This window comes from Mus pahari, chromosome 18 (genome assembly GCF_900095145.1).
Source record: "Mus pahari chromosome 18, PAHARI_EIJ_v1.1, whole genome shotgun sequence".
NCBI lineage: Eukaryota > Metazoa > Chordata > Mammalia > Rodentia > Muridae > Mus > Mus pahari.
In genome coordinates, this window is record NC_034607.1 from 59,466,056 (window position 1) to 59,490,452 (window position 24,397).

Consider the following 24,397-nt stretch of genomic DNA (forward strand, 5'->3'; position numbering starts at 1 on the left):
CTTGGCCCTGTCAAAGCTTAATGGTGACCTTGGTCCATACAGTTGACTTTACAATAATATAGCAAAAATCTGAGCTCTGAGACAGTCTACTTTGCTCTCACAAGCACACAACATTAGCACTGTCTTTATAAAACTAGACATAAACATGCATGATGCTGTGATCACATGCCAAGCAAAGAAATCCCTTCAATTCTCTACCTCAGAACTCCTGAAGACAATTAGTTCTCTTACCACACTTAAGCAGTGTTAAAGACCCTAAGACTTCTCAATGCCTAGAAAAATCTGCCTCATTCTTATAAAAGTATCTGAGAATGTGGCTGGAGAGATGGCTCAGCACTGGAGGCTCTTCAAGGGCACCTAAGTTCAATTCCCAGCACCCACCTGGAAGCTCACAGACATCTGTAATGCCTATCCCAAGAGACTGCAGATCCAGAGGTTCTGATGTGCTCTTCTGGCCTCCATGGGCACTACATGTGTGTGGTACACTGACATACATGCAGGTAAAATACACATACATACAACATAAATAAAAATAAAGACTTAAATTTTTCAAAGAATAAAAATAAATAAATAATGTGCTGTTTTATCTTTGTATGTAAATTTTTGTGGTACACATGTAACTTTTTCAGGAGGTAATGTTCCTACATCTTAAGGCTACTTGTATGTAATGAAAATGTCCAAGACTATAGCTTTTGTACATAATACTAGGATATAGACACTAGAAATTTGAATCCAACAACTCACAACAGTTCAACATTCATTTATAATTATAAAGCAGAGGGTAGGAAGCCAGGTATAGTGAGTCATGTCTTTAATCCCAGCACTCAGGAAGCAGAGACAGGTAGATCTCCATGAGTTTGAGGCCAGCCTAGTCTACAAAGAGAGTTCCAGGCCAGCCAGGGCTTTTACACAATGGAATCCTATCTCAAAAACAATAAACAAACAAATAAATAAAGCAGAAGTTCAGTGACAGAATAAAGCATAAATAATGTTTTAGGTATTTAAGATTAAAATTTGAGATATCTATTCTCCTTGAATTTGGCAGAACTGCATTGATTTCACATGTAAATGAGCATAATAAAGGCTTTTGCATGCTTGCTAAGAACTGTGCAGTATGCAGCCCAACCAAAGTTGCCAAAGTCTGCAATTACAATTATACTAATATGGAAATCTCCTAGGTTGCTAATTTTCAATTATGAAAACCCAGTTTTAGTTGATCTTAACACTTAAAAAACATAAGTAATAGTTCTAATTTGTAATCTAAAATGTAGAGATTGTGAAATGTTTTGCTCTACCTCCCTCATTTGTAATATAATAATATTTATTCTTACTCCATAGGTCCTTAGGAAGATCAGATGATAAAACGCACTGTTGCAAAATTTTATGAGCTACAAACTCATATATACCTCTTTCAAATGTTCCTTCTTTGAGGACCTTTCTCCAATAGTCATGCAACTTTGAACCGCCATGGCCAAAACTGTTGAACTGTAAAAGACCTCAAAGGACCCTCCTGATAAGACTGGGAAATTGGGCAAAACTAAGCTTTTAGTCTAGTAAACAAAAGTAAAGCTATCAAAAAACACAGTTTAGAAATTAATATATTTCGGATCTGCTGATAGGTCTATACAGTGTGCCTGTGTTCAATCAACACAAACAAATTTCCTAGAAAAAATGAAGGGTTTGTTGGTACACCTAAACCTCTAGCATCTGACAAACAACTATTGAAGTAAAATAAGCCAAATTTCAGATTCTCCCCACCCCCGGGAAATATGCCCCACAGATACTTAATAACACAATCTGTTTCTTTTCAATCATTATATTAGTATACGCAAAGTCACCTTCAGGATCTGTCTTAATTACAAGAGTGTCATACGTAAAATATGGGGAGTCATTTCAACCTGTTCATTCCTGTGTTGCATTGTTAAATTTGCAAGACAAGTGTACTTCTAGTACATTTGTTAATTCGTAGTCTTAAAATTTCTACACGTGTTGTTTCAGCTGCAGCCAGAAGCAGGTGCCCCTTTCTGGGAGGTGGTATAAAGTCTTGTGAACACCAAGGCCACACTAGTCTATGCTGCATCCAGCTAGACACCGATCACAGACATAGATTCACATATTTTGATTATATTAGTGGCTCCTGTTCTTTCTTAAATGAAACCTAACATGTCTGTGCAGGTGAAGGCTGATCTAACACTTCAAAACTTTCTTTTATATCAGGCAGAGAAACTATGTTTAATTCGATATATTGAGGCTATTTAACCCTTCAAAACCTCAGCTTCTGTGAATTAAATGATTTCAGGAGAGACATTTTCAAAGCCTTTTTTTCTTTTAAATCAAAAGCAATTTAAGAAATCCCAAGTTACCCAAGGTCAAAGGTATTAAAATGTAATTACTTGATAGATACACTACTGTTTTAGACAGCAGAACAGACGTTGCTTCTCAGATGAGAAGCCAAGTAAAATGTCAGTGTGGAAATAGAGACAAACGTGTAAATAAAGCTGGAGGATTTCAGAAGACAAAACAATAGGAAGTTATTAGAATTGGGTAGTGGAATTAATCATCAAGGGAAATGTATGTCGTATATATAATAAAAGTTACATGTCCTGAGGAGAGAAAATCTAATTGAATTGGTATGCAGGTATCTGGAAGTAAAGCAATTTTGATCAGTCACCCAAAAGTAGATCTGAACCCCAAACCAAAAAGTAAAAGACTTTCCAGTTGAGGAAAAATGTGAGACCAGATATAACCAGGATGTCTTCATTTAATTCACATGTGATTGCTTGGCACAGTTCATCCACTATGGAATTCTGATGTACAACTGGACTATCTTAGCAAGACAGGAATTCTTTTTCTTTTTCTTTTTGAGAAGGGTTTTTCTGTATAGCCCTGGCTACCCTGGAACTTGCTCGGTAGACCAGGCTGGCCTCAAACTCAGAGATTTTGATAACTCTGGATCAAAAATTTAGAGGTGGGTGGGTGGCCCCATCCCTCAACTGGAGTCCATGTCTATCTACTGGAGGTAGTCTCTTCAGGTTCTATCTCCCCACTGATGGGCATTTTGGCTAAGGTTCTAAGAACCTCTCACATTCCTGATATCTGGTATTTTCTATTGGTTTACCCCACATTCCCCACCCCACATTGCTGCATATTTCTATTCATTCTCCTGGCCCTCTAGGCTTCTCTCCTGTCCACCTGCCCCCCATACCTAATCCTGCTCCTTTTTTTTTCCTTCTCCTTCCCTCTCCCACCCAGATCCCTCCCTTTTTCTGTCTTCCATGATTATTTTATTCCTCCTCTAAGTGAAACTGAAGCCCAGTGTGAGTAAAGTTAATTGTTTCTCACTTGGATTATACCTCACAAATATTTAGACAACTCGTTGTTTCCATACTCTAAGGGAGGCAGGTCAAGTTAGAAAAGTCAGCTGGAAATTTCAACAACAATAACAACAAAAGACCAAGGTGTCTCTTGGCTTGTCCCTAAGCTCATGAAATCCCAATGATAAAAGAAACTAGACATTCCTCCTAAACTGAATGTCCTTCCCTTCTACTTCCCATGTGTCTCTCTGTCAGGCTTCCTGACTTTCTCTTACTCCCTATAGTATATTCCTATGTTCGTTCCCTGTCAACTGGTTATTTGCTCTGCCTCTTGACTTACGGTTGACTTTATTTAGCACTGTTTGCAATAAACAGAAAGCTCTTGGGCAGGATTATGCACTAGGGTTGAGCCACACCAACTTAGAAACAGGTTTTTGCATTAAATAACACAATCATTTGCATTAAATAACACAGTGTGATCAAATATCCTGCAACATTTCTTTCCTATGTGATCCTACATTTGTAACATTGACAATATCACATATTGCTGAACATAGAAACTCAGATAGCTCTGAACAACACCAAAGCTTGTGCCTTACCCCTGAGGGATTCTGCTTTTCCTGGGAAGTTTCTAGTTATCTGTTGTTCTTTAAGCTCTCTAGAAGAATACATTATATATTCAGAGTTGAGAACTATTTGGTTAAATGGTGAAAACTATAAATAAGATTTCTAGAACATATTCATATTTTGCTTCTGTGTTTGTACTAGTTTATGTTTGTCATTCTTTATGTAAACTTCAATATTAACACCTACAGTACACAAGTCTATAAAGTCCCATTGAGAGTCATCTGTCAAACTTATACTGTGTCATCAGAGCCAAAATCATAAACATTGTGTCAAGAACAATAGATCTTTCATTTTGTGTACCTCTTTGGACTCTTAATCAATCTGAAACAACAGAACCTTAATAGAGAAAATGCCTCCATAAGATAGGGATGTAAGCAAGCCTGTAAGGCAATTTTTAATCAGTGATTGATGGGGGAGGGTGCCCATTGTGGTTGGGGCCATTCCTAGGCTGGTGGTCCTGGGTTCTAAAAGAATGCAGATTGACCAAGCCATGAGTAGCAAACCAGTAAACAGCATCCCTCCATGGCCTCTGCATCAGCTCCTGCCTCGAGGTTCCTGCCCTGTTTGTGTTCTTTTTTTTTTAATTGAATATTTTCTTTATTTACAATTCAAATGTTTTCCCCTTTCCAGGTCTCCCCTCCGGAAACCCCCTATCCCATCTGCTATCCCTCTATGAGGGTGCTCTCCCACTCCCCTCTTCCTGCCTTGGCATTCCCCTACACTGTAGCATCGAACACCCTCAGGCCCAAGGGCCGCTCCTCCCACTGATGTCCAACAAGGCCATCCTCTGCCACATATGCGGCCGGAGCCATAGGTCCCTCCATGTGTACTCTTTGGTTGGTGGTCCAGTCCCCGGGAGCTCCAGAGGATCTGGCCTGTTGACACTGTTGCTCCCTCCATGGGGCTGCAAACCCCCTCAGCTCCTTCAGTCCCTTTCCAACTTCTTCATCAGGGACTCTGAGCTCAGTCCAATGGTTGGCTGCGAGAGCATCAACCTCTGTATTTGTCAGGCTCTGGCAGAGCCTCTCTGGAGACAGCCATATCGGGCTCCCCTCAAGCAAGCACTTCCAGGCATCCACAATAGCGTCCAGGTTTGGTGGCTATATATGGGATGGATCCCGAGATGGGGCAGTCTCTAAATGGCCTTTCCTTCAGATTCTGATCCACACTTTGTCTCCATTTTCCTTCCTGTGAGTAATTTGTTCACTCTTCTAAGAAGCACTGAAGTATTTACACTTTGGTCTTCCTTCTTCTTGGGCTACATATGGTCTGTAAATTGAACTTTGAGTATTCCTTGTCCTTACTTCCTTTGATGATGAACAGTGATATAGAAGTGCAAGCCAAATAAACCCTTTCCTCCCCAACCTGCTTTTTGGTCATGGTCTTTCATTGCAGCAAATAAAAATCCTAACTAAGACACATACAAATCAAACACTTACGGAAAATAAATTATAAAGAAGTTGATTTTAAAACAATTCTTTGATATACATATACTTTTACTATATAATAAAGATTAAAAATTTTTATATAATAATGTGGGTTTTTAACAAAAAGAATTAAATCTAGGGTGACTATTTAATACTAAAGCATAAGACCATCTTCAATATTTTTCAAGGTTGATAAATAATCTGGTTTTATAATTGTTAATATTGAGAGTGCCATTTTATGTAAATATATGATATAAAATTGTAAAATACATGTTGGATAGCTTCAGAAATTGTTGAAAATTCTATCCCAGTCTTATTCAGTGTCTTTTTACCATAAAACTCAAGTCAGCATCTCAAACAATAAATTTTTATGTAAAGCACAGCTGTGCGGTTTATGTATGTGTTCACGTGCATGTGTTCATGCATGTGCATGTGTGTGACAGTGTTGTGTGTAAACCAAAGATGTCTTCAATTGCTCTCCTTTTTATCTTTGACACAAGGTCTCTTATTTAACCTGGAACTTGTTGCTTTGGCTAGGCTTTCTGGCTAATGAGTACCAGTTCCTCTTTCAGCAGCCCTACTGCCAGCACAATGGATTTTTTTTTTAACATGGCTATAAAAATGATACTATAAAAACTTCAGGGAAATTTATGGCTCTGAAAAGTATAATAAGGGAGGGAGTGTGGTTATTTGAATGAGAATGGCCCACGGAAGCTCATAAGTTTGAATATTAGTTGATGGTACTAATTCCATATGTCTTTGTTGGAGGAGGTGTGTCACAAAGAGTAGACTTTGAGGTTTCAATAGCCCACACATCCAAGTGATAATCTCTATCTCCTCTATCTTTTGCATATGGATCAAGATGTAGGCTGTCAGCTACTGCTCCAGTCCCATCCCTGCCTGCCTGCTGCCATGCTCCCCACAATGGCCATGGTCATATACCTCTGATACTGTAAACCGCCCCCCCCCAAACTCTTTCTTCTATATGTTGCCTTGGTCATTGTGTCTAACCACAACAACACACAAGAAAGTGACAACAGTGAGTAGCAAGGATGAAATTTCCATTACTCTCACCAGCATATATGTCAGTTCTGCAGTCCCAAATTGCAGAGAATTATTTCTTAGCCTCAAGTGTTATCATGCTTCTCTAATAGCCAGTAAAAAGATACCCTACGCAAACCCAAAAATAAAAGGAAAAAAAATTGACTAACGATAGCTAATCTCAGTTGTCAACTTTATTGTAATCAACTAAAATGAAGCTCACCAAGGACTCGCATGAGGAGCTTTCCTGGTCAGACTATGTGAAGTGGGAAAACCTACCCTACATATGGATGGCACCTTCTAGTGATAGCCCAGGAATAAAGGATGGAGAAGGAACTGATTTTTTCTGCTTGCCCTTCACTCATACTGGCAAGTTCATTTATCCAGTTACTGTGGCATTCCTTCACCAGATTGAAGATCAGGCACTTTAGGCTTCCAACATAGACTGAAGAAAACCAACTCTGCAGGAATCCTCCAGGCCTTCAGCACCAGACTGGGACTATTCAGACATCAGTATCAGGAACTGAGCAAGTCCAGATTCTCAGCCTGTATGAGACAGCCACTGTTGGAATATCCAGAGAGTATGGTATAAACTAATCTAATAAATCTCCTTTTAATACACACACACACACACACACACACACACACACACACAAGTCTATCAGTTTTATTCATCAAGAAAGCCCTTACAAACACTATAATACCTAATACCTTGTATGCTAGGTCTTTAATTTAATTTAAATAAAAGTATGAGTGCCCATTGACCCTGGGTCCTGTCCATCTGTCCCTGTCTTTCAGTCTTTCTCTTCCATTGTTCATGACTATTCTAAGGAAAGCAGAGATTTTTATCTTCTGTCTTTTCAACAGCTCTTAATATTCCTTGTAGAAAACTATTTTTCTATTTGGGGAAAAAGAACTGGGTTTGAGACCTAACTGCCACTCTGGGTAAAACTGAAGACAGGCCTCCCTGCCTCACTGGACCTTGCCAGTGAAAGGATTGAAAGAATCTCTGAATCACAGAATTATGAGAAAACATCAGACACTGCACATAACAGCAAGTGATAACCACAAAGTTTTATCAACATTAAATCACTATACTTGATGACTAAAGTTTCCATTGACTCCAACACAGACTGCCCCTTCCCTATATTAACCTTCAACTTTAATCAGATGTCTCCAATGTAGCATTAACACAGACTTATTGAGTTCCTATTATGTGTGAAGCACTGAGTTAGAAGCTAAAGATCCCAATGAGAAGGAGCTGAAATTGCTTGAGCTCAGCTGTGCTATTGAACACCACAGAATAGAGCAACCTTGAGACATGTTGTACACAGTAATTTCTGACATTCTTATCACCTAAGGCTTTCCTCTTCGTTTTTCTCTTTGTATTCTTTTTCTTATTAAATTTCATGAATGCCAAGGGAGCAAACATGTTTTCATTTACTGAAATGGCCATGGAATGCTATGTGCTCAGACACAAAAATCTTCCTGCTTACCAGCCCATTTAAAGATATAGCATAGCCGGGCGTGGTGGCGCACGCCTTTAATCCCAGCACTTGGGAGGCAGAGATAGGTGAATTTCTGAGTTCGAGGCCAGCCTGGTCTACAGAGTGAATTCCAGGACAGCCAGGGCTACACAGAGAAACCCTGTCTCGAAAAACAAAACAAAAAAAAATAATAATAATAATAATAAAGATATAGCATGATATGGCAAATTTTACTTCTTACTCTTAAATAGAAAAGTTAGCAGACTCTCAGGCCCTAACCCTCTTCCATTAACTACATAGCTCCATCCCTACCAATAAGAGGCTGGCCCTGGCCTAAATCCCTAAGATCCCTAGGAGCACCTAGTATAATGGGGTAAAGCAGAATGTGTGTAAAAGCAAAGCTTCTTTGCCTAGGCTAGGGTTAGAATCTGTGCATTCTTTGGATTCCTCCATATTGTCTGATGGGCTTTCCAAGGATCTCCTCCCCAAATTAAAGGGTAGATAGAGCTGGCCCTTTTTTCCTAGTTATGTTGGAGAAATATGACAGAGGAAAGAAAGGAAAATAAAAAGTGATATAGGGAGCTGTCCAATATAGGTCATCATCTCAAAGAGCCATCACATGAAATGGTTGCTTCCAATCTCCTCAGTGGTACAGAGAGCCAGCCAATATAGATCACCACCTCAGAAGCCATCATGTGAAATGGTCACTTCTGATCTCTTTATAGTCCTCTGAAACTTGTCCCATCATTCTGGGTTTAGCCTTGCTGTCTAGTTTATCTCCCTGATGACTACATTGGAGATTGAGTTCCTTTTTTCTGGAAGAATAGAAGTACAAATGAGTTTACTGAGCCACAGTCTAATATTCTCTATCCATGATATTTGAGGTTGCCTCATTTGATTGCAAGTGTCCATATTTGTAATATAAAGAGTAGTAAATTGTTAGTCAGCTTCCCATTGCTATGAAAATAAAGTAACTGAGAAAATCAACTTAAATGAGGAAGGATTTTGTATCCATGTTTCAAGGATTTCAGTACATGGTCCCTTGGTCCCGTCACTTTTGGCCTGAGATGAGGCCAAAAATCATGGTGGAAAGCAGATGGTTAACTAAATATGTTCATATCATGCTGGGTGGTGGGGGTGGGATAAATGATGAGCCTATCAATAACTTTATTTACTGATAAGGCCAATACTCCTCATAAATCTATCACTTCCCAAGGGTCTAATCCCTAACCACTGCCATATTAAGGAATATGCCTTCAACACATAAACCTGTTATAACAGTTGAACTGGATGGTCCCAACATTCTTCTCCATTCTAAAATATTATGTTTTCAAAATATCCTGAATTAAGTTTTACAGTTTCAGTGGCAATAAAAACTGATAAATTAGCTGGGCGATGGTGGCGCATGCCTTTAATCCCAGCACTTGGGAGGCAGAGGCAGGCGAATTTCTGAGTTCGAGGCCAGCCTGGTCTACAGAGTGAGTTCCAGGACAGCCAGGACTACACAGAGAAACCCTGTCTTGAAAAACAAAACAAAAAAAAATCTGATAAATTGTCTTTAAAAATCACTGATAAAAATTATGTATGGTCAATCTTCTTTTATCATTATGTTTCAGGAGCCAATTCCCAGCCAGAGTTAGGCTGCATGCCAGGATCAATGATGTGTAAAGAAAGAGCTTCTTGGTGGGAAGTATGACCATACTTGTACAAAATGGAATGGATAGATTCTATGATTCGTTTAAACACTGTTCACAATAATTTATTCTCTCTTCATAAGAGAGCACCATATGACATCTCTTGTCACACAAGGCATTCTTCCCATTGCACTGGCACTGAACTTGGCTATCTGGCTCGTTTAGCCAACAGTATATGTAAACATATGACTTAGTTCAAATCTGAGTGAAAACACTGATTTTATTTGATTCAGCCAGGTCTCTTTCTGCTATGACCTTGTGCCACAAGAAGGGCACATCTCATTAGTGGCCATTTCTTCAGCCAGAGTCACAGAATCAAATGACACCTGTGATGGCTGATTTTGACATGCAATCTGAACCAAAACTGTAATTACAAAGCCACAGCTACAAACATGTAAAGTAAGAAGTAAATCTTGTTAGTATAAGCAGGAAATACTGAGGTTGCTTACTGTTATCGAATAGCACACACAGCACCTGCTACAGCTCCAATAAAAAAGCACATTAAAAGTGTGCTTGCCTGCTGATTGGTAGCTGACCCATTCACCCATTAGCTGTTTCTAGCCTCACTTCTCTGCTGTTCCTTACAAAATGTTCTGTTAAAAAGTTACTTGGTTACCCTCTCTACCTTCTCCCCCTTCACCAAGCCTGTAACTCGCTCCTGTCAGACTTTTGTACCACTCTTTATCAAATCCAGCAGTAAGTTCTCATTTGCCAAATATGATGAGCAATCATCTCATTTCACATCCATGCAGCATCGATGTGGTTGACAATTTCTTTCTTTAACCTTTTTTTCTTAATCCTTCACATTCTCCCTAGTGAGTACATTATTGACCCCGGAACTTGCAACTCTGACCACGCCCTTTCACATGTTGGGATTCCAAGTGTGCTCCACTGTTCCTGGCTTCAGCATTTTCTCGACGTGGCTTCAGAAATTTTATCCTCTTTTTCTTCCCACATTCCCTTTTCCATCTTCCTGTTTTCCTTCTGTCTTTCTTTCTACCCTCCTCCTAAGGTGGAAGAACTTACAGCAGGCAGAGATGGGGGTGAGACACATGAATCATCATAGTATGTCTACTTGCACCCAAGATGGGACATGTGGATGAGGAGAGGTATTTTAGTCAAGCTTTCAGCATCCTTAGCAGTGCCCAGTGGTCAGGTGGCTTCAGGAGGGAAGGGGGGAGGGGAGCTGCACAGCAACTGCCTGGATAAGGGGACTGATCCTATTTCTTCCCAATCAAAATCCAATAGTTTTTTTTTTTTTAAATGAGAATTGAAGACCTGATCCCAAAACTTATGAAAAGCTTAAAGTCTTAAGAGGAAAAGGAAGAGGAGAGGTAATGGAAAGAGAAGGAATAAGAGAAGAAAAAGGAAGAGGAGACGATCTAGCAAGATGTTATGGTTTTACAAGTAAAGATACTTGCTACTGAGCCTGCCAACCTCAGTTCAGTTGCTAGAACCCCTGAAGGAGAAAACAAAGCTGGCCTCTGACCTCCAGATGCCCACTGTGGCATGTATGTTAACACACACACATACAGATATGTGGTAAATAAATAATATGGTTTTTAAAAGAATTATATCTATAGACTAATTTAATCTGACTTTAAGGCCCACAAAACTGCAGTAGTCAACACTATGGAACTGGTAAAAAATGTAATTTGATGAGACAGAACTGAGTACAAATAGACTCAGTTGTCATTTTCAGTAGTTTTGTTTTGTTATCAGAAGAAATGGTTTATCAATAATTAGTGCTATTATCAACTGGTTAACACTTGAAAGAATGAACATGCCTGAGGCCCTGGGTCTCACTCAGGCACAGCAAACAAAGAAAAGGAGAGACAGAGAATGAGGAAGGGAGATCTGTTCTTCTAAACCACAAATTATCAAAATGTTCAAAAAAAAAACCCAGAAAACTCAATGAACCACTTAACTAGTAAATTGAATATATGTCATTTAAGAACGTCCAAACACTTCATTGTCCAAGCACAGATTACCCTAATAAATTCCACCAAATATTTGAAAGCTTGATAGACACCAACTTTACATGTGCTCTTCAGGAAACCTGAACAGAAAGAAACATTTTTCAACTCATGGTATGAGGCAGTATTACTCCAGCACCAAAAACAGACAGTGAGTGCAGAAACAGGGAACTAGAAGCTTATGTGCCTCACAAACCAAAATACAAAAACTGTCAACCAGAAGCTGGTTAGACATGTGAAGGTGAGGACCACCAAGACTGATGACCTAAGTCTGATCCCCAGGACCCATGTGGTGGAAGGAGACAAACTTTCCTCTGACTATGCACAGTCTGTCATACACACACACACACGCACACACACACACACACACACACACACACACTACATAAATAAGTAAATAAATACAATTTCTAAAATCTTCAACAAAGAGGAAACTCTTATATGCTGCTGATGAAGTGTAAGCTCGTGCAGCCATTTTGGAAATAAGTCTGGAGGTGTCTCAAAAACTAGATAGAGAAATGCTATATGACCCAGCTGAGTACATAGCATGGCACTACTGAGTATAGAGCAAACATACTTTGTATCCTACTTGTCTTAGTTAGAGTTACTACTGCTGTGATGAAACACCATGACCAAAAGCAGCTTGAGGAGAAAATGGTTTATTACACTCACAGTTCCTTATCACTGTTCATCATCAAAAGTATCAAGGGCAGGAACTAAAAAAGAGCAGGGACCTGAGGCAGGAGCTGATGCATAGAAGGGTGCTGCTTACTTGCTCACTCCCCATGGCTTGTTTAGTCTGCTTTCTAATAGAATCCAGAGCTACCAGCCCAGGGATGGCCCCACCAACAATGGACTTGGCTCTTCCCCTCAATCACAAATTAAGAAAATACCCTACAAGCTTGACCAGTGTGATCCAGAGCTTCCTCCTGGCTGCCTGTGGAATCCAGTTCCCTTCTGCTTCCTACAGAACAAGATGTAGAGCTCACAACTCCTTCTCCACCACCATGTCTGCCTGCCTGGGCTCTGCCATGCTTCTCATCATAATGATAATGGACTGAACCTCTGAAACTGTAAGCCAGGCTTAATTAAATATTTCCCTCTTTAAGAGTTGCCTTGGTCATGGTGTTTCTTCACAGTAATAAAATCCAAACTAAGAGATATGGTTATCCTGTACTTTATGGCTAATATTCACTTATAAGTGAGAACATACCATATATGTCCTTTTGGGTCTGAGTTACATCACAGTTGAATAGTATAGTATTCCATTGTGTAAAGGTACATTTTCTCTATCCATTCTTCAGTTGAATAACATCTAGGTTGTTTCTCGAAGGGGTTTATAAACATAGTTGAGCAAGTGTCCTTGTGGGATGGTGGAACATCTTTTGAGTATATGCCCAAGGGTGGTATAGCTAGGCCTTGAAGTAGACTTTGCCTCATGTCATAGAACAAAGACCACAAGACCTTTCCCAAGCAACTTGCATTAAAATAGCAGGAACATTCCATTAGCATTCTTATCTATGAACCCTTTTAAAGGCATACACAAACTGCACCTTTTCAGAACAGACCTAACTGCATCTTACATCTATTTAAGCTTTTATATTTTGCTAGCATTTACTTTTTCTATTTACAGTAATCAAATATCCTATAATACAGATCCATGGTCTATGGATAGGTTATAAAAGTCCATGAGAAAATTTAGGTTATAATGAGTATTATATAACAAAATTAAGTTGTTTATTATCTTATAAAACAGTGACTTCATGTAAATACACATAAATTAAAACTCAAAAACTGCCTTTTTAAATACTGTAATTTATTTTAAATGGGTAATGTAGAAAAACAAGTCTTTAATTCATCAGTAAATTTAATATTTTATTAAATTGACAAAATCATGTGCATTCATCATACCTAATTTTTTTAAAGTTTACAATCTAGAGGACAATGTGCCATTGTAACTCTTCTGAAACAGCACATTCTTGTTGCCTATTGTCTCTTAACATTACAACCACTAGTCTGAGTTAGGAGGTAGAATGAAATTTAATCAACATGCCCCTTCATTTTCCCTCTTAGTGATCCCTAAGCTCCTGCCCCACTCCACAGTGACAGTCTGCTAATTTCTTACACAAGTCATTTCTATTCATTTAAGACCACAGATATATTAAGGTAAGAGTGTGCTCATTCAGTCATTATAGATTGGCAGTTTCAATGTGGTATGAGGGAGGGAAAAATGTTCCCTCTATCTGTATAAATTCCTTGCTGAGGCCTCTGCAATAAAAGACAGATTAACAAGAGAAAAACAAACAGAAGCTTATTAACATGTGTATTTCAAACTCACATAGGAGTTACCTAGGGAATAAGAAATTCCCACAAGTGGCTTAGCAGTCTGGTTTAGAACAATATCTTCAATAGAGAATAATAAACCAGAGAAGAGCTAAAAAAAAAAAAAAAAAAAAAAAAAGGGAAAGGATCTGACTCTCTTATCTTATCAGATGTGGAGAAGCCAGTGCTGGTGATAGAAAGGTAGATGTCTTTCTGAGGTACTGTCCCCAGGCTGATAAGGACAGAGAATTCCTTCAAGTTAATGATACACTTCAGTCCTCAGACTTTCCTTATAGAGAAAGGACAGCCATCTTCATAAACTCATATCCTGCTTTTTAACAAACGAGGTCAAGGCGGGGATTTTTTTTCTTTTTTCTGATTCTCAACCTCAGCTTAAAATCAACCTCAGTCCTAAGAATATGTTGGCACATTGGTCTGCCATGCATTGGTATAAGAGGTTACTGAAAAGCATTCCTACCTCATATAACCTTACAAACAAGAAGAGAGAGATTATCTGAGCCACACTGAAAGGCTCCAAAAGCAGCCCAGCAGTGGCCTGACAGTTGCCCCTCTGCTGTTGAGCTCAGCTTTCTCCTGGTTTTATACCAGTGTACACCAAATGCAAATTTTAACAGACTCTGGATGCAAATACCATCCAGAAGTGAGCCAGTACCAGGTACATGGATGCAAACTGGTGCTAGGAAAGGTGGAGGAGACAGATGTTAAAAAGGAGAAATTAGCATTTTCTGATGCTGCTGCTTCTCCATGGCAGAAGTGCACACGTGTGTTCTGTTGCTACTGCTGTCACAGTCATGAGTAACAACTGGGAGAGTAAGCTGCAATCTGCTCAAAGTATCAGGAAACCATTTTAGCTTCCTCATCCCTGTGAGAGCACACCTGACATGAACAACTTAAGGGAAGGAAAGCTCAGTTTTGTTCAGTTTTTAGTTTAGTCCATTATGGTGGGGTGGGGTGGGGTAGGGAGAGCATGGCAAAGCTGTGCAGTTTACATGACAGCCAGACAAGTAAACAAGATACTCATAAGCATAAAATTTTTAAAAATGAAAACGAATAAATATCCCAGGCCCATTAGCAAATGGTATAACATAAAGGAACCCAAATAGAATTCAATTCTTAGTCTCTAGCCACACCAGTTATTCTGAGGATCTGCTTGCTCATCTTAGCTGTATCTTCCACAAGCATGTATTGAGGATGAAGCAAGATATTGGTAAACTGGGAACTGTGCACACAGTGCTTTAGCACTTCCAAGGATGTGACAAGTTGTAGAGAAAATCTCTTATGTACTGTGTAGAAGTATCACCTGTCAATAAAAACCTAATGGCCTATTAGCTGAGGCAGGAAATAGAAGGTGGGACATCCAGAAGAGAAAGAAAGGATTCTGGGAAAGATTCAAGAGCAGTCACCTAGACTAAGAGGAGATGGACATATGAAACTGAAGAGAGGTAACCAACCATGTGGCAGACACAAACTAGAACAAATATTATATGTTACAAGTTAGTTAGGAAATGAGCCAAAACTTATGGCCTAGGCATTTATTCATAAACAATTAAGTCTCAGAGTCATTTCAGAAACAGGTGCGAGTGGGAAACCCTGAGCCTGCAACAAGTCAGTGGTACATGATAAGAAAAGTGAGGGGACATAGAGACTCCTCCAAAGAATGTGAGGCCCAATGCTGAGGGTGGCTCAGCAGTTTAGAGCACCGGTTGCTCTTTTAAAGGACATAGTGGTTCACAACCATCACTCCAGGGGCTCCAATGATTCTTTTGGCCTCTGCAGGCATCAGGCACATACATAGTGCACATACATATATACAAACACCCAAATACATAGAAATAGTACTTTTTTAAAAAAATTAAAGAAGAAATAAAAAGAAAAAACATAGACTGGCCCTCAAAAGATGAACAAACCTCAAAATTAATGTCTGATGAAATCATTGGGTAGGTAAAGCAAGCTTGTCCAAGTACATTCAGTCTAACAATCCCCTTAGTAAGCAGCAAGTGGTTTATATACAGTGTCATTGGTTTTCCTGAATGCTCAGTGGAAGAAGCCAGACACAGCATTAGGAAACAATAACGTGAGAAAACAAACCACTGTTCGCCACAGATCGAGGAACGAAGGAAGAGACTCACTGTAAAGGGCTGTGGGAGATGTATGTATATTTCTATGCACATTGATTGGTATAAAATTTACATTTCTGGGTACACTGAATGGTATAAAAGTTCATATGTCTAAGCACACTGACTGGTACAAGGGGAAATGAGTTTGAAGGAAGGAGCTGAGATAAAGACAGCACAACTTTTACAGTCAGCATCTGGACTCCAGAGCAATGAAATAATCCATGTGCTGAAACTTGAGGACTTCGTTGCCCCAACTCATCCAACCCGGCTGTAAATTCCGAGCAAACAATTCTAAGCACTGGCCACCTGGCTTGATGTAGTCTTTCAGAACTTCTGTCAGGGAAAAAAAAAAAAGAATCAATATTAAGAAAGAAACAGATTTTTCTTTTAAAAAGCAGGGAAGAGTAGAACAGGTGAATATTTCAGTTTTTAAAACAGACAGCAAATTAGAGTTAAACATGTTGTGGCTGTTCTGCTATTCATGTCAGGAACCAGAGGAACAAGCATCTGCAGGCTCAGGAGCAGCACCATTGAACCTGCACTGGCTCTGATTTAATGCTTTTCATTTGCAGATGAGAAGCGAGGGCTGCAACGCCCACATACTGACTCTCCAGTTTTCCAATACTCTTTCACATCTCCTGAGAACTCATTTACTTTATTTTTTAACAAATGCAATCCATTCATTTAAAAAAAAAAACAAAAAAACAAAAAACAAAAACAAAAAAAACACAAAAACAATATAGGGACAACCTGCTTTAAAACAGAAGATAAGCTGTAAGTTTAGTTTTAGCACATACATTAGTGAAAGAATTAAGCAAAGAGCTGTACACAGACATGAAGTACTGGAAAACATCAAGGACAGCCCCACAGCTATAACCTGCAAGTACTAAGGCTCTCCCTTGCTTTCACACTGTAGCTCTTTGCCTAAATTCCACCATGCCATTCAAATAAGGAGTCCTTATCTAAATATTCATAACCACTACATTTAGAAACCTTCTTTTGTTGAAGAAAACATTACATAACTGTGGTCCACTCTGCCTGAGAGAAAGGAAGGCCACAGCAACTTATTTTAAAAGTCCGTTCACTTAGAGGACAAACAACTGAATCACTATAACCCCAATCATGTTCTGGCTGCTCTACTAACCACATAACAGGAATTGGACATAAAAATAGTTCCAGGAAGAAAGTACTTTAGCACATAGAACACAGTTCAAGGTTGCTATGTTAGGTTGGTCTTAGAAGCCTATCAGATTCTAAGAACGACAGGCAGGCTTCTGCAGGTTTTCTTTTCTCCTTAGGAAGTAAGGATCCAGCCCAGGGCCTTGCAAAAGCTACCCAAGAACTCCACCCCTGACAGATACTTCCAGCCCTGTGGCTTCTCTAGAAATAACGGAAAGATTTAAGAGATAACAACTGTAAAATTTAAAACACAATATAGCAGGGGTAGACCTAGGAGAAGTTGTGAAGAGAGAGGAAGTAAAGAGATCAAATTACATCATATGAAACTCTCAAATAATAAAATTATTATACTATTGTTAAAAACATTGAAATTCAGAATGTTCTTTGTCTGAGAGTAATATTATTATTTATCAAAAATCAAAGAGAAATTAAAAGCTGTTACTGCCTGCAATTGAACTAACTCAAATTTAGGTTTTGATAAGTTTCAATGTTGGTATAAAAGATTCTACTTACATAAGTAAAGAATTAAACACTGGGCAACTTGAAACAGAAAGATTTTCCTAGAGACCTAAAGGATAAAACCCAAAATCTCCCTTTTAATTTCTAGAAGTTAATATGGTCTAAGGTATAGTAATGGAAGAGTTTACTTCAGTTCCTCAGTCTTTTGGTATAAAGATGTTCTCTTAATGATGGGGATGGAGAGATGGCTCAGTGGTTAGGAACACTTGCTTCAACTGTGAGAGAGAGTGGGCCTCTGACTGTTGCCTGCTCTTAGGACTCTTCCTCCTGTTGGGCTGCCATGTCCAACTTTGATGTAATAGTTTTTGCTTAATATTATTGTACTTTATTTTGTCATGTTTGGTTGTTGTCTCTTTGAGACCTGTTCTTTTATGATGAGAAATGGAAGGGGAAGGGATCAAGAGGGAAGGGGAGGGGAGGAACTGGGAAGAGTGGGTAGAATGGGGGGGTGGGGAGGGCTGGTATGTGACACTATGATCCAGATGTACTGTATGAGAAAGGGATGTTTTCAATGGAAACAAAACAAACAAATAAAATAAACACTAGCTGCTCTTATAAAGGAGCAGGATTTGATTCCTGGCACCCACATGGTAGTTCATAACCATCTGTAACTCTAGTTCCAGGGGATGCAATGCCTCTTCTGGCCTCTGGATGCATCTGGGATATATAAAGTATACAGATAAACATGTAAACAAAACACCCTATACATATAAAAAGTATTTTACAATTAAAAAAATATATTGTATACTTGTCTTTTAATTTTATATTCTAAAATATAATTTAATTTAAAAGATATATTTTGAGGTTTTGAAGCAAAAGAGAACAGTTCATGTTTTAAGTATACATAAATCAGTTTATTAAAATTCATATGAAAAATTCCAAGTACTATGTACAAATTATGTATCATGTAAATCCCTAGGATTTTGATTTCACTGTAAAATGCACCACAAGAATCTTTGAGTTATTTTCTTTTTTTTTTTTTTTTAAGATTTTTATTTATTTATTATATGTAAGTACACTGTAGCTGTCTTCAGACACTCCAGAAGAGGAAGTCAGATCTTGTTACGGATGGTTGTGAGCCACCATGTGGTTGCTGGGATTTGAACTCCGGACCTTCGGAAGAGCAGTCGGGTGCTCTTACCCGCTGAGCCATCTCACCAGCCCTTTGAGTTATTTTCTAATAGCTTTAACTTGCTCCTGTCTAAGCTAAAATACATACACTAAACTTACATGAACTCAAAAACAAAAAGTACTACAAATATTTGTTGTATAATACTACATAGCCAAAGCTTGAGAATTAACTATATTGAGTCATTCAGATTTTCCCAAAAAATACAACTTGGGGCTGTTATGTTTTTGATTCTAAAATGTGTTTGTGCTGCTCTCTACTGGCAGTACAGCCAAACTGCACTTTATAGACTACTTAGGGCAAGACTAAACCTTTTCTCTTAAGAGTAATCTTTAAACATTCTATTTTAAATGAAATGACAAATAAATAAAATTTATTTCAGAATAAAGGCTTGAGGCATTAGATTTTTTCTAAATCTTTAACAGCAAACTATAAACCCTAAGACAATGGCTTATAAATTAAGTTTTGGTCCATACCAAATGATAAACAAAATTCAAGTATACAAAATTAAATTTCCTTAAAGTACAACTGATATTGATTTTTTTTTCTCAAGGAGCAGTAAAGTTCACTTTCATCCAGGTCACAGACTAATGCATTAGTAGAATTTATGCAATCCCAAAGGTGAGGTTTCAGAGGCTCCTTCTAGGCCAAAGAATGGGCAAACACATATGGATATTTCTCAAATTAAAGGTACTGTAAGGACTCCTTTATAAAGTTATCCAAAGTAACAGAAACCCTGAGTATATTTCCTTTTGTTTGTGATGTGTCTGTGTATCTACTTCCTTTTGTTTGTGGTGTGTCTGCATGTATATCTGAGCTCTACAGTCTGATACAAGCGCAGAATATGTAAATACCATAGTGTGCTTGCCAAGGTCAGAGCAGGTATCCTCTTTCATGGCTCTCTGCCGTTCTCCCTTCAGACAAGGTCTCTCTCACTGAACCAGAAGCACACCATTTGGCTGGCCAGTGGGCTCTCTAGGAAACACCTCTCTCTGCTCCTTATGAGGGGCTTACTGGCACACATACTGGCCTGGTTTTGTACATGAACATGAATGACTTGAAGCACTCTTACCCACTAAGTCATCACTCCAGCTCCCTTATGTTTACTTTCTTATGTTTTCTTTTCCTAGTGTAGTGGCTATTCCTGGTTGTCAACTTGACTATATTTTGAATGAACTACAATCCAGAATTGGAAGGCTCACCAGTGACCCTAATCTGGAGGCTGGGAGATAGAAGTTTCTGATTTGGATCTTGGTATGGAGATCTTGAGGCATAGTGGCTATGGATTCCAGAAGATTAAGACAGGGAGATTTCTGAGTTCAAGGTCATCTGGGATTAAAGGTATGGTGGCACACACCTTTAATTTGGGCTACAACTTCTGCTGGAGACCATATAAGGACATTGGAAGAAGGGAGTCTTGCTCTTGCTCTTTCGCCTGCTTGCCCTGTGGCAAGCAACTGCTAGATCCTTGGACTTCCATTCACAGCTACTACTGAACCATTGTTGGGAATTGGACTGTAGACTGTAAGTCATCGATAAATTCCTTTACTATATAGAGACTATCCTTAAGTTCTGTGACTCTAGAGAACCCTAATACACCTAGCTTGTAAATTATATCCTGCAAAAGTAATAATTATAAGTGGATCATAGTTCTCTTGAGTGGTAGCTAATAGGAGTTCTCTTGCTGTATGGTGGTTTTGTTTTGTATTTGCCTTCCTTTTTGAGTAGTAATGATCAAATTAATAAAGTATTTTCCTGAAGAAGTTATCTAAAAACTAAACTGCCACAGACTGGACCTCACTTTGGGTCCCCGATCTGTGGGGAACGGGTCTCTTGGTTGCAGGTGAGCGAGGACTCAGACAGTCTACACAAGAGACCGGTGTAAAACTGAATGTATTCTCATAAAGTGAACACCAGCGTTATAAAGTACAGAGAACAAAGGGGTAGGATGTCACAGTAGTCAAAGTACATTGAAGTTACTTGACACAAAACAGAGGAATGACTTCAAAGGGACTACAGGAGCCAGGTAATGTTTACAGTTATGATAAAGCAGTTTTGCCTAGGGTCAGCTAAAGACAGGTAAGGATTTCACACCTTAGTCACAATTTGTGCTACTTCTTTGAGCCTTGTGAAAGCTAGCACCAGGGGGTTCAGCACTAGCAGGCCTTCTCATGAATAATGCAATACCACAACCCCCCTATTTTCTAGGTCTTGTTAAATACTTGCATATGAAAGTAACCTTTTTACTGAATTTTGAGCTCCTGGCTTTAAGGAATTCTCAGGACTTTGGAACACTGGCTTTAAGGGTATGTATTTCACCTATGGTAAATGTTTAATCTTTAAAGGCATTAATAATATTTAAAGAGAGCATATATCATACTAGCATGTGGACAGGGTTCGTGTAGAGAGAATATTAGAAATGCCAGGACTCCAGGAGGCTGAATCTCCTTGAGATTCTTTTTCTCAGGACTTGTTCCAGGTTTCAGACCTGTTGCTAGCCACCACTGAAGTAGGTGTGGCACTAAACCTTGAATATCAAATTCAGAATCTCAAGGACTTCCATGACTAAACTCGACTTTGAAAACTTGAGCATTGGTTGACTTTTAATTACACTCTATGCAATGAAAGCAGTCCTTACCACTCTGCAGTACTCCATATTGTTACTCACTCTTGTAATGAGGGTGGCAGGGGAAGAATTCAGATAACCTGCCAGAGCAGCAAGGCCAAGACTCACACATGGGAGCCAATGCCCAAGGCCAACCCTCCCCCAATGATCCCTGCTGCTCAGTAACACCAAATGAGGAGAATGAGGAGTGTAACCCTGAGCACTTAGCTGGAGGGAACAGCAGTAGCAGCAGCAGCAGCTGACTGCCCCATGTTACAAAATGTCAGTCTATCTTCAGAAGAAAGAAATCACCACATTTAGAGGATTCTAGACACCACCATTATTTGCTGGGCCTGGTTTCAGAGCAGGGATTTTCTGGCTCTGAATCCTGAACCTGAGGGCAAAACAAGGCCACTCGCTGAACTGCAGGCCCTAATGGCTTTCACCTATCAAGGCCACAACTGGAGGGACACAGATAGTCAAGAAAATCTAAGGTGATATAAACTAACCTGTGCTCTATTTCACAAATTCTGCTCTGAATTTTCTACATTTCAGAATATTAAAACAAACATCCAATTCATAAGCCTACAGAACATTCAAAAGCTAAATTCAATCCTTCTCCGAATAGTTTCAAATTATAATAGTTCTGTTTCACAGAAACATACCGGTAAGAGGCGGTTTGTGTGAGTGAAGAACACAGGGTACACTGACAATCAACTTCTGATCTGGAACCGGGGGTACTCTTACATCTGTGTTCCTAATTACAACACAACAAAATAACCAACTATTACTTAAAGGATCATTTTTAATTATATGCTACAGTTGTATTGATTTTTTTTTGTCTTTCAAACAGTAATTAATTCTAGTAATAAATAAATGTAAAAATAGAATCGATGAGAAATCAATTTAAAAAGTCAAACATTTTTAGAATGTCATTTTTTATATTAACTACTATATCCTTGATAAAACAAAAGCTAATATAAATATTTATTATGTAACATACTTTTTAGCTCTGGGTCACTTTCAGATTTCAAAAGTATAAAAATTAAAGAAAATCAATGATCACTGTATTAATTTTAAAAGCCCATATTTATTTATTTTTGAAAAATTGCTTTTCTTACCTTAATGCTAAAGCAGTTTTCTCTTTAACTCTCCCCAGTACAAGACATTCATAAGGCTTTTTGTGTGGAGAATCCAACGGGAAAACAAACTCTCCTGAATTTGTGATCTGAAAGGAAGGAACCAAGGAAAGCCATTACTTTTTACCATCAAAAAAAGAAGTTATGGGCTGGTGAGATGGCTCAGTGGGTAAGAGCACCCGACTGCTCTTCCAAAGGTCCAGAGTTCAAATCCCAGCAACCACATGGTGGCTCACAACCATCCGTAACAAGATCTGACTCCCTCTTCTGGGATGTCTGAAGACAGCTACAGTGTACTTACATATAATAAATAAATAAATCTTAAAAAAAAAAAAAGTTATTAAACCTCTAGGCTAGTATTGTCCAATAAAAAATATTGTATGAGCCACAAATGCAAGCCACCTATATAATTTTAAATTCTCTAGTAGTAACATTAGAAAGAAGTAAAAAAAAAAAAAATAGAATGCAAGGTAATTGACCTTAACTGTACTTAATCTAGCATGTCTGAAACAGGATTTCCACATGCAATCAGTTTTAAAAGATATCATGATGTATGATATTTTTTTTCTCCATAGTCTTTCAAATCCAACACATATTTAACACTCAACAATACCTCTCTATCTGAAGGACACAAGTCAAGTACTGGAGAGCTACAAGTCACGGCAGCTACCATACTGGACAACATAGCTACAAGGTGTATTTGAACACTCACATAGCATGGATACTTTAAATATATTGCATTGTCATCTCACACATAAACAATCTCTACTTTTTATGATTACTTGTTCCTGGAAACCAGGCCATCGTTAATTCAGTCAACCAAAGGACATTCACTGATTACCAGCCATGTGACCAAGTAGTTAAAAATAAATCCTTCCACAGTTTAGATAGCAGAATGTCAGAGTCACAGTTTACTCAGGGAAGAAAGTGGGATAGGTGATGAGGTAGAAAGGACCTGGTGCAGAGGCTGGCTCTTGGTGCTATAAATTCTATCCTGGCAACTTAGCAGGATCCTATCTCCAAAATAAAATAAACCTAGAAGGAACCTGGCAGCCTAGAAGGCAGCTAACCATGGTTACATAGGTTCATGGTCATCCTTGGCTACATAGCAAGTTCAAGACAGTGTGGGTTACAGGAGAACCTGTATCAAGGCGAAAAAAAAACAGAATGACAGATTCTTGGTCCCTGCACCTTCCTGTACTCTCCATAGTACTCTTGCTGTTCTTTGTCCTCATCCCTATAAATAGGGAGAAACTATGGGTAATGCAAAGGGCATTGAGATTTTGTTGTATGGAGTAGAGAACAAAGGCAAGGCAGTCCTAACTTCCTATTCATTCAACTACAGTTGCAGGATATTCGATCACAGGATCACAGGGTGAACCCCAAGACTGCATTATTTACTGGAAAAATAATCCATTAATACAAGAGCTTTCTGCTTGAAAATTGTATATAGGATTAAATAAAGTCAACCATAGGTCAAGAGGCAGAGCAAGTAATCAGCTGATAGGAAGTAAACATAGGATTATTAAGAAAAAAGTCATAGAGTAAGAGAGAGTCGGGAGGACAGATAGACGAGACACACAGTTTGAAAGAGTTTTTTTGTTTGTTTGTTTTTGATTTTTGTTTTTGTTTTTTGAGACAGGGTTTCTCTGTATAGCCCTGGCTGTCCTGGAACTCACTCTGTAGACCAGGCTGGCCTTGAACTCAGAAATCCATCTGCCTCTGCCTCCCAAGTGCTGGGATTAAAGACGTGTGCCACCACTGCCCGGCTCCCACTTTTTTCAAGAGTTAGGAAAGTCC

At 38.8% G+C, this 24,397-nt stretch overlaps 1 protein-coding gene across 5 annotated transcripts in view; it reads right to left on the bottom strand.

The window, feature by feature from the left end:
* Nucleotides 1-15,730: 15,730 nt before the first annotated feature.
* LOC110335714 (methyltransferase-like protein 4) overlaps nucleotides 15,731-24,397 on the bottom strand; it is a 23,880-nt gene continuing 15,213 nt past the window's right edge. For 4 of the 5 annotated variants that reach the window (XM_029531641.1, XM_029531642.1, XM_029531643.1 and 1 more), the window contains exons 7-9: nucleotides 22,580-22,686; nucleotides 22,124-22,215; nucleotides 15,731-16,359 (exon numbers count right to left, since the gene is read on the bottom strand). In XM_029531641.1, the coding sequence (XP_029387501.1) occupies nucleotides 16,214-16,359; nucleotides 22,124-22,215; nucleotides 22,580-22,686 (345 nt within the window). In that variant the 3' untranslated portion in view covers nucleotides 15,731-16,213. The remainder of the gene's footprint in view (nucleotides 16,360-22,123; nucleotides 22,216-22,579; nucleotides 22,687-24,397) is intronic. The other variant, XM_021218036.1, reaches the window with a different exon arrangement.